This window comes from Elephantulus edwardii, unplaced genomic scaffold (assembly GCF_000299155.1).
Source record: "Elephantulus edwardii isolate Elephantulus edwardi_28Jun2011 unplaced genomic scaffold, EleEdw1.0 scaffold00098, whole genome shotgun sequence".
NCBI lineage: Eukaryota > Metazoa > Chordata > Mammalia > Macroscelidea > Macroscelididae > Elephantulus > Elephantulus edwardii.
Genome location: NW_006399848.1, coordinates 7,331,326 through 7,346,104, shown reverse-complemented (window position 1 = coordinate 7,346,104; position 14,779 = coordinate 7,331,326). Strand labels below are relative to the sequence as shown.

Below are 14,779 nucleotides of genomic sequence, written 5' to 3'. Positions count from 1 at the left end.
GATCCTGTTTGCTTAAACAAAAGGCTTCCAGCCCACAGCTGATTATTAACACAATCAAACAGCCAGTTTCCACCCAGTTTTCAAATAACCGCATTATGCAGGTGACACAACCTTGCGTGCTGAAGTGAAGAGGACTTGAAGCACCGCTTGCGGAGGATCAAGGAACACAGCCTTTGGTAGGGATTGCTTCTAAAATGTCAGAAAAGCAAAGATTCCTAACCACGGGACTGATAGTGTCATAATGGAGAGGAGATTGAAACTGTCAACAGCTTCATCTTGGCTTGAATCCACCGTTAACACCCTTGGTAGGAAATAAGGAGATGCATTACACTGGGAAAATCTGCAGTTAGGGACCTTTCCAAATTATTGAGTTAAGATGTCAGTTTGAAGACTAAGGTACATCTGATTAAGTCTTGCTTATCAGTTGCTATGCATCTGAGAGCTGGTCCATAAATAAGGAAAAGAATTGATGCCTTTGAGCTATATAGTGTTGGAGTAGAGCACTGAAAATCCCATGGATGGCAAGAGAACAGACAGCTATGTCTTGGAGACGGTTCAGTCAGAGTGGTCTGAAGGCAAGAATGCTGAGGCTTTGCCTCACATACTTTGGGCATGTTGCTAGGAGGTGCTATTCCTAGGAGAGGAACATCATGCTGGGGAAATGTGAAGGGTCACCAAAGGAGAGGAAGCCCCTCAACCAGGTGGATTGACAGGGTAACTGCTGCAGTGGGCTCTTGTATATCAGGAAGTGTGAGGATGGCGCAGGACAGAACAAGGTTCAGATCTTTTGTTCTGAAAAGATTTTTTGTTGCTGTGTCATACTTGACTCCATGGCACCTAAAAACAATAATATGAGATAAAATAATGTTTGTGAAATAATTCATTGGTTCTAGGTAATAGCAACCAGTGTTACTTTTTTAGTTACTGAAGCTTTTCTGGGACGTTACCAAGGTAACTAACTGACAACCCAGGCTGAGATAGCAGCCTGGGAAGTCCAGGGTGTGTTGGAGTCACGCTCAGCATGGAGCAGAAGGCACTGAAGAAACTAGTTGAATCCATAAGTAAAACTGTCAAGAGCTGTAAGTACTGAGCAGACTTCCAGCACTACCTGAACCTCTTTATTCAACCAAATACAAATGTAGGTTGGCATTCTAGTTAGATGTCAACAAGTGCTTTGCAACCCTAAAATAAAGTCTCTGCTTCCTAATATTTTGACCATTAAAAAGTAGGTAAGCAAGTAAACAATGCCTACAATTTACTAAAAAAATTTGATCAGTATCCTAAAATATATCTGGGCATGAAAGAACACTCACAGATCCTATGAACTTTGAGAAATGATGTTACAGAAAGGCTTTAGATTTTCTGTTCATAGCGTCACTATGAGTCATGCTCAACTTGATGGCAATCAAAAAAATTTTAAATTGTAAAGGTTTGCTTTGACTATTTGCCTGAGTTCTCTAGCCTCGAAGAATGATTTCGCACAAATCCCAAACTGGCAAGTGATGGGGTGCTCCTGTGGATGAGCAGTGAGAGAGAGACAGGTAAGATGCCTTTGGTGTTGAAGAAATAACACTGTATGTTGCACCTGGTGTTTATTGACACTAATCACATTTATTAGGTCTTTTTAAAGTTACATTGTGAATTTTATTTCTCAGACATGACCACAAGAAACTGACAGTTTTCAGAGAAATGGTTTTTAGCAGTTAAAGAACTTTCTATCAGCCAGTGTTCCACAGCCTCCATATTGGACACTTCAGCTTTTTCAAACGACCTTGAGGGTAGATAGGCTGTGTCTCACTGAAGAGTCTCATGATAGAATTACTTCAGGTTTTTCTTATTCCAGTTGGGTTTTAAACTGGCACAGTTCCTCAAGCATTCATACGGCCTCTTGATCCATCCTTGTGTATCCCTTAAGCTAAAGAACAGTCCTTTGGATTTAGCCAGTGCTTAATATAATAAATTTCTGCTGTCACTTGCTGCTCTCTTAACAGTCTGAACATTCAAAAGGAATTTTGCATACTATTAGAGTATTACTTTCTCTCCCCATCTTTTTTTTTTAAAGTTTTTTCCTCTCTTAATCTTAATGAAAGCCGGTGTAGCGATATCGTCTATCTTTAAACATACTTCGCTTCATAATTTATTGCTTGTAACTCTTTGAAATAGAGGGGTTATGTAATGCTTAATCAGGACCATGTTTCTTTATAGTCTGCTACAGAATAGATATTTGTAATTGAGAAAGAATGCGGCAGTTTTCCAATACATCTGATATTATTAAGATCAGCCATTTCCTCAAGTTCTTAAACCAGTGTAACTAGATTATTCATATACATGCACTACTATGGACTATTTTATAAAAGTCTAGAGCAAGTAGAATTTCTACCCTTGTACTTCAAATGTTCTCTAGAGCTACACTGTCCAGTATAGTAGCCATGTATGACTATGTAATGTTGTTGTTAAGTGCCATTATAGACAACTCATAGTGACCCTATGAACAAAAGACCTGAATGCTTGTTTAACTTTCATAGTTTCTCCATGTTCATAGAGTTTCTGGAGGCAAGCTATTTTGGAAGTGGATGCCACTTCTGCTTCCAAGCTTGTTTTAATCAGGAGCTCCACCAAACACTGTCCACTATGGGTAACCATATTGCATTTGACACACCAGTGTCACAGTGTTCAGCTTCATGGCAACCAAAAGTTACCTCTGTACAGCAAAATGGACAGACCAGTGCTATATCACTTAGAAGAATGTTTGACCTAAAACAATTAAAACCAGGCCTGAGGGTCACAGATTAAAATCATCCATCTTTGCCTTGGTAGCATAACGTTCTATCCACTAGGCCAACAGAGCTCTATGTTAAGTAAAATGGAAAATTCTGTTTCTTGGTCGCAATAGCCACATTTCAGGTGCTACCAAATTGGGTGCGTCTCTCGGACATTTCCATCATCTCAGAAAGTTCTGTTGGCTAGTATCTTCTAGAATTGTGCGTCATCTAACTTGCCATCCAAAGGTTTGTAGTTGCTGTAAAGTTGTCTACAACTCCTGATGATACCCTGAGGAGTGCAATGCTCCACTTGTGCCACGATTGGTTGTAGATCACAGCTGTTGGTGAGCAGACCTGGCTCATAGTCAGGACGCTCTGCTGAAACCTGTCCAAAATCAAGCATCACACAGTCCTTCACTGACAGATACCGGCTGCGCATAAGGTGCATGAAGCTCGTAAGAGCGGCAGGTAAATGCAGGAATAAGCACAACTCTAAAAGCACAGGCTACAGAGAAGGGGAAAATGGTGGGTGGGAGGAGGACCAACAGGCAGGCATTTCAGGGGCAGTAGTATCTGAGACTTGTTGGAGACATGAATTGTTGAGGTAACCATGAAAAGATGTAAAATAAGGTGGTGGTTTAGGAGACCGGTAAGGGTTTAGTACGGCGGGAATATAGGGAAGGGCAGGAATTTGCAAAGCAAAGCTGTAGAAAGTTTTATCCCATGTCCTGATAGGATGTAATGGAAAAGAGTGCATCTGTTGTGTTCTTCTCAATATACATGACTGATCCTATGGAATACATGACCAAGTCTGTGGAAAAATAAGGCACGTGGAGGAACATTCTACAAAATTCCTGACCAGTACTTTTTTTTCAGCCTCTGAGTTTTTTGGGTTTTTTTTTAAATTTCCATTTATTCATTGTTGCACACCTTCCTCCCTGCCCACCCCTCCCCCCAATTCACTTTTCTCTTTGACAAGTAAAAAAAAATCATATAATCCCTCCACCCCACCTCAGTCCACTACACTATGCAAGTTTCATTCTAGACTCTTGTCATACAGTAATTGTCATACAGTAACACCTAATTATATATTCCTGCTAAACAGTTCTCTCCCTCATCTGTTTCAATGCACTATATATTATTTATCCCCTCTTAGTTTTCCCCCCAATACTGCATAGTGCATAGTGGGGTGTTAGTCTCACTTTACAACAGTGGCACTATGCAGTATTTGTCCTTTTGTGACTGAGATATTTCACTCAGCCTAATGTCCTCCAGGGTCACCCATTTTGAATAATATTGAATGAGTTCCTTGTTTTTCAATGCAGCATAGTATTCCATTGTGTGAATATACCACAGCTTCTCTATCCATTCGTTTGTTGATGGGCACCTGGGTTGTTTCCAAGTCCTTGCTATTGTAAACAAAGCTGCAATAAACATGATTGAGCATATATCTGCTTGGGAGGCAGTTATGATTTCTTTAGGGTATATTCCCAGCAGTGGAATTGCTGGGTCAAATGGTATTTCTATTTGCAACTTTTTGAGAAAGCGCCATACAGCCTTCCATAGTGATTGCACCATTTTATATTCCCCCAAACAGTGAATAAGGAGGGTTCCAGTTTCTCTACAACCTCACCAGCATTTATTGTTTGCTGTTCTGTTAAATTTTGCTATTCTTACTGAGGTGAGATGATATAGTTGTTTTGGACCAGTACTTTTCAAGACAAATGGTCTATGAAAAACTCACACTGAAACCTCTCAAATTGGAGGAGGCTCTGGATTGGATCCTGGAACCAAGAGCCAGTGAAATTATAATCAAGTATTATTTTTTTTTCAAGTATTATTTTAAATAGTCATAAATTAATATTGTTTTTACAAAGTACCATGGCCATATAAGATGTTAATGTGGAAATTCTCTGCAAATCTAAAATTGTCTGAAATGAAAAATGTAGAACTGTGAATTCATCAGCAGGACCTCAGTGCTATTTCAATTGTGCATGATTTTCTCAAATAGCATTTATGGTGGTTGAATGTCATGAGACGTAAACATAGATAAAACTCAGAAGGTGGAGGTAAGGCCTGGTATCTGCATCTCTTAACAAGCGTGGGGTGATGGTAAGAGGACCAAGTCATGCACAGATGGTCACCCCATGAGCTGTTGTGTTCCAGTAAAATCAATGTTAATCCTCTGGCCAGACATAAAGGGCTACTTTTTTTTTTTTAAAGGGCTACTTTTAAACTTGGTTTTTCACTTCTCCTATTATTGTTGTGCTTCTAGTAAGGCATGTTCAGTGTCACTCCAGTCCCATCTAATTCTCTTCCCCATTTGGACTTATCACCAACAACACAATACTTATTATGCTTCCTTTAAGGTCCAGTACACAGTTCAAGACTATGAAAAATGGCCCAGCTCCTCTTTGTAAAATGGCCCAGCTCCTCTTTGTGTAGGGATTTTTTTCATTGTATGGTAAGCTTTGTGGTGGCTATGACAGGAACAGAGCATATATTTTGTCAATCCTCAAGGCCTTCTGCTTGAGGCCCGCCTTACGTGTAAACTCTTAACAAATTCATGCCATACTTTGTATCACCAGAGCACTTTCTTCATAGGAAGAAAATAGCTCCTTAGTAAAATAAATTGGATGGGGTTGAAAAACAACTCAGTAATTGATGCCAAATTATATTTATGTCTTCATTTTACAGTTCAAAAAAGTGAAGTTGAGTGTCTCATAAGACTTTTTCACAGCTTGGTGAAAAAAGATGGAAAAGTTGATAAGATTGGGTTAGATCGAAATACATTTCAAGGAATCCTACACAACATATTTGGAATGACTGATGACATACTCATGGATAGGGGTAAGAACTCGTCAAAGATTGAAATAAAAGTAGAGAGGTAGGAAATTGTACCTCTGTTTAGGGGTGTGTGTGTGTGTGTGTGTGTGTGTGCTCAATTTTCATCAGATTTTTTTTTAATGTTAAATTAGAACAGCATAGGTCTTGTGGTTATACACCATCGAGTCCGATCCAGTTCCTAGCGGATCCTCTGGCAGGTTTCCAGAGGCAGTGTACATCAAATTGGAGGAGATTGCCCATCTTTCTCCCATGGAGCAGCTGGTAAATCTGCACCCCGTGCCTTTGGGTTGACAGTGCAGTGCCCACCACTAGGTTCCCAGAGCTGGTATAGTTCTGGTAGGGCTAGCAAACCCCAGTAAACTGGCTTACTTGGAAGCATGGTTCTTTTTAGTGCATGCTCAATTTCACATAGTTGCACAAATCTGAGAAATAATGTACTAAATAGTAGTATTGGTTTTGCTGGGGGGGGTTTAGTAGTATTTTTTTTTAATTTTTATTTTTGTGTACTGTTGAATCGGATCTGACGGGCACTGGAGGAGATTGCCCCTCCTTCTCCAGCAGAGCATCTGGTGGATTGCAGTGCAGCTTCTTTGCCACTAGGCCATCAGATCTCCCTCGTAGTATTATTTTTATAAAATATTTGGCTCTTACTTCTTTGAAGTCACATGCCATGGGTATGTAAATTATTCTTTTTTTCTAAAAAAGGAATCCATTTTTTTTAAAAAACCCTCATACTGAAAAAATGCAAAAGATTAAAAATAGGAAATTACATAACAGATTTTTGTTGGTTTCATAACAAATTTTTAGGATAATGTGTGCTCAGTTTTAACATGTGTATACACCCATGAACCATGTCCACACCCAAAGTAATTAACATATTACCCCCCCAAAGTTTAAATGTTTTAACTTATTTTTAATTGGGTACCATTAAGGCAGCTCTAAATCAGAAACCCTATATACAGAATGAAAGAAACGCCCTCTATTCCTGTGCCATCCTCACAACCTCTGGTGCTTAAACCTCCTGTTACACTCTCTGTATCAACCCATCTCCTTGACGGTATCCCTCTTTTTTTAAATGACCCTCTACTTTCCCAAGCGTGATGTCCTTCTGCAGGCACTGGTCTCTCCTCATAACACGCCTAAAGTAAAAACTTAAGAAATGCAGATTCATTGCTGTTGGATCAAAACCAGCTCAGTGCGGACTCCTCCTGGCCCCTGCTGGGTATTCAGGAGGCTGTAAATCACACAGGATATTGCCCATCTTCCTCTTGCCAGAGCAGTGCCACTTTTCAGTTACTGTAGTAGTTAACAGACTGTACCACTGGAGTTCCCTCTAGCAGAAAGTAAAAGTCATTAATAATTTTAAAAAATATTTCCATAATTTAAGTTTCCATGCAAACGCTAAAATTTTTGCCACTCTTTTAGAGTATAATTATCATCACATGAACTCCTCTTATGGTAACTATCAAAGATTACAAATATGACAAAACTGCCAAAGCCTTTCCCCTTTGGACTTGAAGAGTTTTCCTGTCCATACATGCTATTGGATGGGGGAAAATGGCTCAAAATTACGATGCACATATATGTTTTTTGTTTCAGTGTTTTTTGCATTTGACAAAGATAATGATAACCACATAAATGCAGATGAATGGGTTAAAGGATTATCTGTGTTTCTTCGAGGGACTTTTGAAGAAAAGCTTAAGTGTAAGACTTCTATATTTGATTACTGCTTTATGAATATACTTTCATATTTAGCAAATGTGGAAATATTTAAGAATTATTAAACCAGTGTTCACTATTGCAATCTTGCAAAAGTAGTTCATGACAAGTTAAAAGCAGATGAAATAAATGAGTGGACCAAGTTTAAGGTCACAGGGAGCTCCTAGCGCCAGTTGCCCTAAGCATTTCCTTCATTAGCTCTGTTTGGGAGTTCTAATGTTTTAGTGGGTAAGGCGTTGCACTGCCAACCTACAGGGATGTGGTTTGAATCCATCAGCTGTACCTCAGGAGAAAGATCGGCAGCTTTTCCCATGCAGTGTGTAGCCTCTGAAAACTTCTGGAGAGTCAGCTATGATTTGATAGCAATGAGTTTGAGCCTTTTGAGTTCTGCAGAATTGAGGCCTTTGGACTGGTGTTGGAGAAAAGTGGTGGATATCGCATGGACTGCTGGAAGAACAAACAGATCTGTCTTAGAGGAGTTGCAGCCAGAGTGCTCCCTTGAGGCAAAGATGATGAAGCTTCATCTCACATAGTTTGGCCATGTTACTAGGAGAAGTTATTCCTTTGAGAGGTAAATTATCCTTGGACAGGTGAAGGGGCAGCAAAAGAGAGGCAGACCCTCTACCAGGTGGGTTGACATGGTGACTACAGCAGTGGGCTTGAGTGTGTCAGAAATTGTGAGGACGGCGCGGGATAGGACAGTGTTCAGATTGGTTAGTCACTGAGTCATGTTCAACTCAACAGCACCTAACAACAGCAATGCTCAGATATCACCAGTGTGAGCTGTTGGCTTTACTGCCTAGTCTGACAGCAAATGTCAGCAAATAAGACAGCAACTGAGGTTTCTGAGGCTGCTTCTGGGCTCAGCCAGAAGTGAGTTTTGACACTTGTGCAGTTAAAGGATGGGAAGGACCAGCACATATGTCATGCCAGGGGCATTCCTTATCTTTGTGTGTTGTCATTGTGTGCTATCGAGTTGGAACTGACTCATAGTTGACCCTCCAGGAAGTTTTCAGAGGCAATAAATCACATGGGAGATTGCCCACCACCACAAAGCAACTGGTAGATTCAAACCACGTGCCTTTGGGATTGCAGCACAGCTTCTGACCACTAGGCCATGAGATTGGTCACTAAGCCACACACGTAAACCACTGGGAATTAATGCTCAAGTATTGGTTTTGGTTTGAGAAGAGATGGAAGAGGAAAAGGGCACAAGAAAGTCAAGGCGAACTTTCCCAAAGGGAGAATGATTGACTCAAGCTTTTTTACAGAAAGGGAAAGCTAGGAATCCCAAGATAAAAATCTCCCACTTCAGTTTTGCCTGAGAATAGCTCTGGCCTCACACCCCACTGTGCCATTGGTACAGATGGTGTGTGCCCACCCCTGACACCTGTCAGGTGCTGATTTAAGAACCCTGGTATGAGAACAGGGAAGATTTTTAAGAGGCCATTTTCAAGGAATGACTTCTCTTACTAAGATGTCACCTTGCTTAAGGCTGCAAAGGATGTGCAAGATTTCTGTGTAGCTATAATTTTTTTTCTTATTCTTTCAACTTGAATTTAGAACATTGAAACTGAAGATCTCGACTGAATGAACATTCTTTAAAAGTAGCAACATTTTAAAACAGAATTTGTTTTGTTCAGCTTTTTATCTGCTTTTGGTTTTGGTTGGAGTTTTTGTTGTGTGTTTTTTATGGTGTCAGACTTGAATAGTTTGCACTCAAGTTTGATGCCGTGTTCCTATACAAAAGTCTCAGAAGGTAAAAGCTAAGTTTCACGGATGCAAATTCTTTGCGGAAATACTAGCATTTTGTGAAAGTAATTGTGATCCTGAATGCAACCATCCTTGGTTAGGTAGCATCACATTGCCAAGAAAATTTTCTCACTTCCTAAAATTACACACACATACACACACACACACACACGGGGGAAACAGTCCTAGGCAGCTCATGCTGCAAACTCTTGCTATAGAGAAACCCAACACAAAGGCACGAATAATCAGATCCTCTCTAGTTTTATTTCTGGGAAGCTCTGATGGCTTAGTGGTAAGGAATTGCGCTGCCAACTCAAAAGCATAGGGCTCAAATCCACATGCAGCTCGGCAGGAAGATGGGCAATCTTCTCCCTTAAAATTTACTGCTTCTAAAACCCACTGGAGGCTGTTATGAGTTGGTTCTGACTCAAAAGTACAGAGTATCATTGCAGTTTGCTAAACCTCACCAGAGCACCTTTGTCGTCATATTCTTGGGATCTGAGTTTTAGATTTGTGGAATGAGTGAACTGAGGTGGAGGTTACAGAGTGAAATGGAACTCACTCCAGGGAGAGACTATAATTTTGGATTTTGCAGAAGAGTAGATCCGAGAGAGATGCTGGGCAGTCCTCCTAAATAGAATAAAACCTTTGGGTCAAACTCATTAGGAATATCTTGGTTTTCCAGGTCTCCTGCCTTTGACAGGGTGCCTTCTTATGGTGTTTCTATTGCTTGTTCTTGTGGAAAAATATTTGAGTTCTTCTTCTCTGATAAGTTCTGGCTTTCACAGATTTGTCTACTGGAAAATGTTATTTGTAAGTGATAAGTAGTATCACTCTTGTAGTCTATATAAGAAAATCATAATATTGGTTATACTGTATATATTACATACACATACATACATCCAGACATTTTAAGTATGATTCTCCTTCATTTTAGCTTTTTTTAATTTATTTTATTTCCTTTTTTTAAATTTAGGTTGTTTATTTTTCATTTCAATGAACATCTACAGAGATTTTGGAATTCCATTCATTCATTGTTGCACCCTTCTCCCCGCACAAACCCCTCCCTTCATTTTAGCTTTATAACATGTTTAAATACTCCATCTTTCCTTGTTGTTGTTGTTGTGCGCCGTCAAGTCGCTTGCGACTCATAGCGACCCAGTGTACAACAGCCTTAAACCCTGCTCTATCCTGAGCCAATCTCAATGTCTCTGACACACCCATCCTGATTACCCCAGTCACTGAGTCAACCCACCTCATAGAGGGCCTTCCCCTTCTGCGCCGTCCCTCCACCCTCCCAAGCATGATGTCCCTCTCCAAGGACCCGTCCCTCCTTACAACATGTCCAAAGTATGTCAGACAAAGGCCCAGAGTCCTTGCCTCCAAGGAGCAGCCTGGTTTAACCCTCTCCAGGATGAATCTGTTTGTTTTCTTGGCAGTCTAGGGAACATTCAATACTCTTCTCCAGCACCACAGTTCAAAGGCATCAATTCTCCTTTTATCCTCCATAGTCATTGTTCAACTCTCTGATGCATAACAAGTGATTGCAAAGACCATGGCCTTTATCAGATGCACCTTAGTCTCCAAAGGGACACCATTGCTCTTCAGTACTTTGGAGAGGTCCCTAACAGCAGACTTTCCCATGGCAATGCGCCTTTTAATTTCCTGGCTACTGGTGCCGAGAGTGTTGACCGTGGAGCTAAGCAAACTAAAGCTGTGAACAATCTCAAACTCTTCACCATCCATCCTGATGCTGCCAATGAGGTGCAATAAATGTTATGTACTTTAAAGCTACTGTACCACACAGCAGAATAAACAGGAATTGTTTGTTGTATAATTTTTTTATCCTTTATCATATATTAAAATAACTAGTGATTTTTTTTCTTAAAAAATTCCCTAAACTTCACTCTCTGAAGTCTGTTTTGAAGTTTATTATTTGAATGGTGATGGCTATATTTCTCGAGAGGGAGCATTTGACATGTTGAAGAACAGTCTGCACCAACAGTCATTTGAAGAAAAGACTACTGATGAAGGAATCAAGGAACTAGTAGAAATAACCATGAAGAAAATGGTAAGAAGGAAGCATTGTAATACACTTACCACATGGATGATGTGTACATCTAAAAAGGATTACTTAATTTTCCTACAGCAATGTAACCTTCATGAAGGCAGGGGTGGTACTGCATCCTCTGCTTTACCCAGGGACTGGCTCATTATGGGAGCTCATGAGCACTTTCAGACTAGCTAGCTCAATGAATCATCATACAAAATGTTAATTTTGATATGTTATTTTACAAACAGTAAAACATCAATTTAAGAAGAACTGAGGTTTGATTCAAGTTCAATCAGATGCTGGTTTATCTTCATGATTTTACTCCTCCAATCCATCAAAACACCCATTATAACATTTTCTTTTAAAAAAAATCACTGGTGGTGAGCTCTGGTGGCCTAGTGGCAAGAAGGTGTGCTGCAATCCTAGAGGTGCACGGTTCAAATCCACCAGATGCTCTGCTGGAGGAGGAACAATCTCCTCCTGTACCAGTCAGATCTGATTTGACGGTACCCACACAAAATAATAAAAAAATTTTAAAAAAGAACAAAAAAAAAATCACTGGTTATGCCAGGTTAATCAAGGTCACACTAGAAAATAGGGTATAGAAGTTGTCTTCAAAGAAAATCCACTATATCTCTTTATTATCAGTGTTATTTCTACCTCTTCTCATTATGACCCTAAATTGCACACCAGTGAAGTTTTCTGCATCACTGGGAACCAGACCCAGCTCATCTCTGGAATCAGGAAAGAAACAAAGATGGCAAGCACTGATCCTCAGCCACTCCAACTCAGATCACTCAGTCTTTCCTGGAGAAGTACCCTCATTACTTCTGGACAGACTTTGATAGACAGTATGTTCCCCAGAACTCCCACTCAGTCCTTATTGTTTGAAAGGAAATGTTATAAACACTTTCTGACAATTATTCAAACTTTCTCTAGATCAGAATCTCATCATCTCTGATGTGGTTATGAAGTTAAAAAGACTCAGATGAATTAAGGCGTTCATAACTGACCACCTTCCCACCCCCGCAAACCCGCTGGCAAAGCCTGTGGAATCTTCCCTAGCCCTTGCTACAAGTGTCCCACTAGTTTCCACTTCTGTTCTTACCATTCAGGTGGCAACCCTGCTGCATTCCTCCCACCTCACCACCCACCTTGACTTCAACCGGCCTTAACAGCCTAGCCAGTGGGCTGCTGGGTTTTCTCACAGAACTCTAACTCATCCTGAACTCCTACTGCTGTAACTTTGTATTGCTGCTTAACAGAACTTCATACTTAACCCTTTTTCCATAAACTACCAAGTAAGAGACACTTTAATGGCCAATTCTCAATTTAAGTTTCTTGAACATTGGCCTTAATGCACTTATTTTATCACAAAAGCAGCACATGAGTTTTTTTAAAATTACGTGAATTCTTTACAGTTATGAAGTGCCCTCAAGCTGACTCAGAGCTAGGGCTATGTAATTCATGTATGCTAACTGGAATATTAGCAGCTTCCATAAATGGCTTTTATGTAAACAGTGCAAAAAAAGGTGGGTGGTTTTTTTTTTCTTTGCAAACTTTTCATCTAGACAGCTTTCTGTGCAAAAGTAAAAATTATTTACCAAGAAATTCTTTTCTACTCTAGGATTATGACAATGATGGCAAGATATCTTTTGCAGACTTTGAAAGAGCAGTGAGAGAAGACACACTTTTGTTGGAGGTGTTTGGACCATGCTTACCAGAAGCACAGGTATTAAGTGCCTACCAAATTAGAATTAAAATATAAGCATCTTTACAAACCTAAGACTTTGGACAACAATGCTTCAACACTCACCGCTATTTACATGAAATCCAGCAATGATGAAGGAATCGACACCATTCTAACATTTGTGCTTCTAACAGGACACTAGGAACTACTGGGTTACATTCAGTAAGCTTTTGTTGACCTTGCATCTCAAGCCACAACCAATTCCTGGCTAAAAACATAACTCAAAGTTTTATCCTTTCCAAACCTAAAACCAGGGTATATTTCTTTCTGGCTTGTTGTTTCTGCTGTATGCACCACAGTAACAGCAACTCAGAAAGCCCCTCTGAATAATGGATCTGAGCTCTGTTGTTAGGTGTCGTCTAGTTGAGGACGACTCATAGCAACCCTATGAACAAAAGATCTGAACCAGAGTGCTCTCTGGAGGCAAGAATGATGAGGCCTCACCTACTTGGGCTCTAAAGGCAAGTCATATAGTTATCTTAAGATTAAAGAAGTATCCGACAGATTTTCAGAGGTAGGAAAATGCACAGGAGGCTGCTCATCTTTCTTTCTCCTGAGGAGCAGCTGGTGGATTTGAACTGCCTGCCTTTGCGTTGGAAGCACACCACCTTACAGTCTAGGTCATGAAACTACTGAAACACATGATATCTTTAAATCCAAATGTTATAAATGAAGGTAAAATTGTGGACATTTCTGCTCTCAAGTTTTTCAGGTGTGAGACTAACCCAAGCTATCTGAGCTGGAAGAACCAGGCTATCACTGATCTGGCTCCTAAAATGTGTTTCCTTATTTTTCCTTTGATCCAGTAGCACTTTGCAAACACATCTTGATATATGCAGAAACCTCAGGTCCTTTCTCTAACTTGTTCACTCTTACACCCTTTAATTCTATCTGAAGATGTGGTAGAAAGCAATGTAGAAAAGGCAGACAGACTGACTTTGGCTGTTACTGACAGCAGTGTAGAATAGACTCATGTGGACTATTTAATGAGTCCAGCTGTTCCCAGAGAGTGTATCTGTAGTGAGTTAGGCCTGCTCTACAGTAGCAGCCCTAGCATCACCTGAGACTTTAAGGAATTAGAGTATCGAGTCCTATGCAAGGCATTTTATAAGACCCTGTGTGATCCACCGTAAAGTCCTGTTCTTCGACTTTCACCTGAGATTTCAGCAAGACATTATGTATCACCTGCAAGTAGTGACAACCTCCTTCTTATAATTTTGGTACCACACATGGAAAGATACAGGGTCAGAGGAGGAGAGGAAGACCCCCAAAGAGATGGACTGACATAGTGACTTCAGCAATAGGTTCCAATGTGTCAGAGATGAATATGGCACAGGGTAAGCAGGGTTCAGGTTGGCTGTTCAGTTATCAAGAGTCATAACGGATTCAACAGCACCTAACAACCACCGCCACCATCTAGTATCATCCTACTGTGTGTGTATCAATAGGTCATAAGCTGAACCTCATTAAGTGAGGTGTTTAAAGTCTATGCAATAAACACTTAAGGGTATAGGGCAAAAAGAAAAGCATTTTGTATAGCCCTTCTCAAACTCCTAGGATTAGAAAAAAAAGAAACACTTGGATTTCAAATTACATGTTCTAGTGACTGAAAAAGAAAGCAAAACAAAACATGGATGTGTCAGATTAGTTGTACAAGTCTAACACATTCTTTTTGTTTGGTCATAGATCAAGTATAAAGTCTCAGCATTTTAGCTACTGGAAGCAGGAGTGGCATCCACTTCCTAAACAACATGTCATCAGAAACTCTACAAACTTTGATAAATGTTGATAGTTGTAGAGGAACTTCAGGCCTTTTGTGCATAGGGTCGCTATGAGTTGTGCTCAACTCAAAGGCAATCAACAACAACAATATTTTCACTTAAAACATGTTAAATT

The 14,779-nt window shown here is 40.1% G+C and overlaps 1 protein-coding gene across 1 annotated transcript; it reads left to right on the top strand.

Annotated features, from left to right (window-relative positions):
* The first annotated feature begins 1,021 nt into the window (after positions 1-1,021).
* Positions 1,022-12,901, top strand: LOC102865540 (EF-hand calcium-binding domain-containing protein 1-like). The gene is made up of 5 exons (XM_006891496.1): positions 1,022-1,079; positions 5,460-5,612; positions 7,209-7,313; positions 10,997-11,151; positions 12,761-12,901. Exons 1-5 carry the CDS (start codon positions 1,022-1,024, stop codon positions 12,899-12,901), a joined length of 612 nt encoding a protein of 203 aa, XP_006891558.1.
* Positions 12,902-14,779: the final 1,878 nt, after the last annotated feature.

What these genes read in the sequence shown, in the direction of transcription:
- LOC102865540 (XM_006891496.1), top strand. Translation starts at nt 1,022, where the DNA reads ATGGAGCAGAAGGCACTGAAGAAACTAGTTGAATCCATAAGTAAAACT. An exon ending in AAGTAAAACTGTCAAGAGCT is followed by an intron (nt 1,080 to 5,459) that starts GTAAGTACTGAG and finishes TTCATTTTACAG; the next exon opens with TTCAAAAAAGTGAAGTTGAG. An exon ending in TGACATACTCATGGATAGGG is followed by an intron (nt 5,613 to 7,208) that starts GTAAGAACTCGT and finishes TTTTTGTTTCAG; the next exon opens with TGTTTTTTGCATTTGACAAA.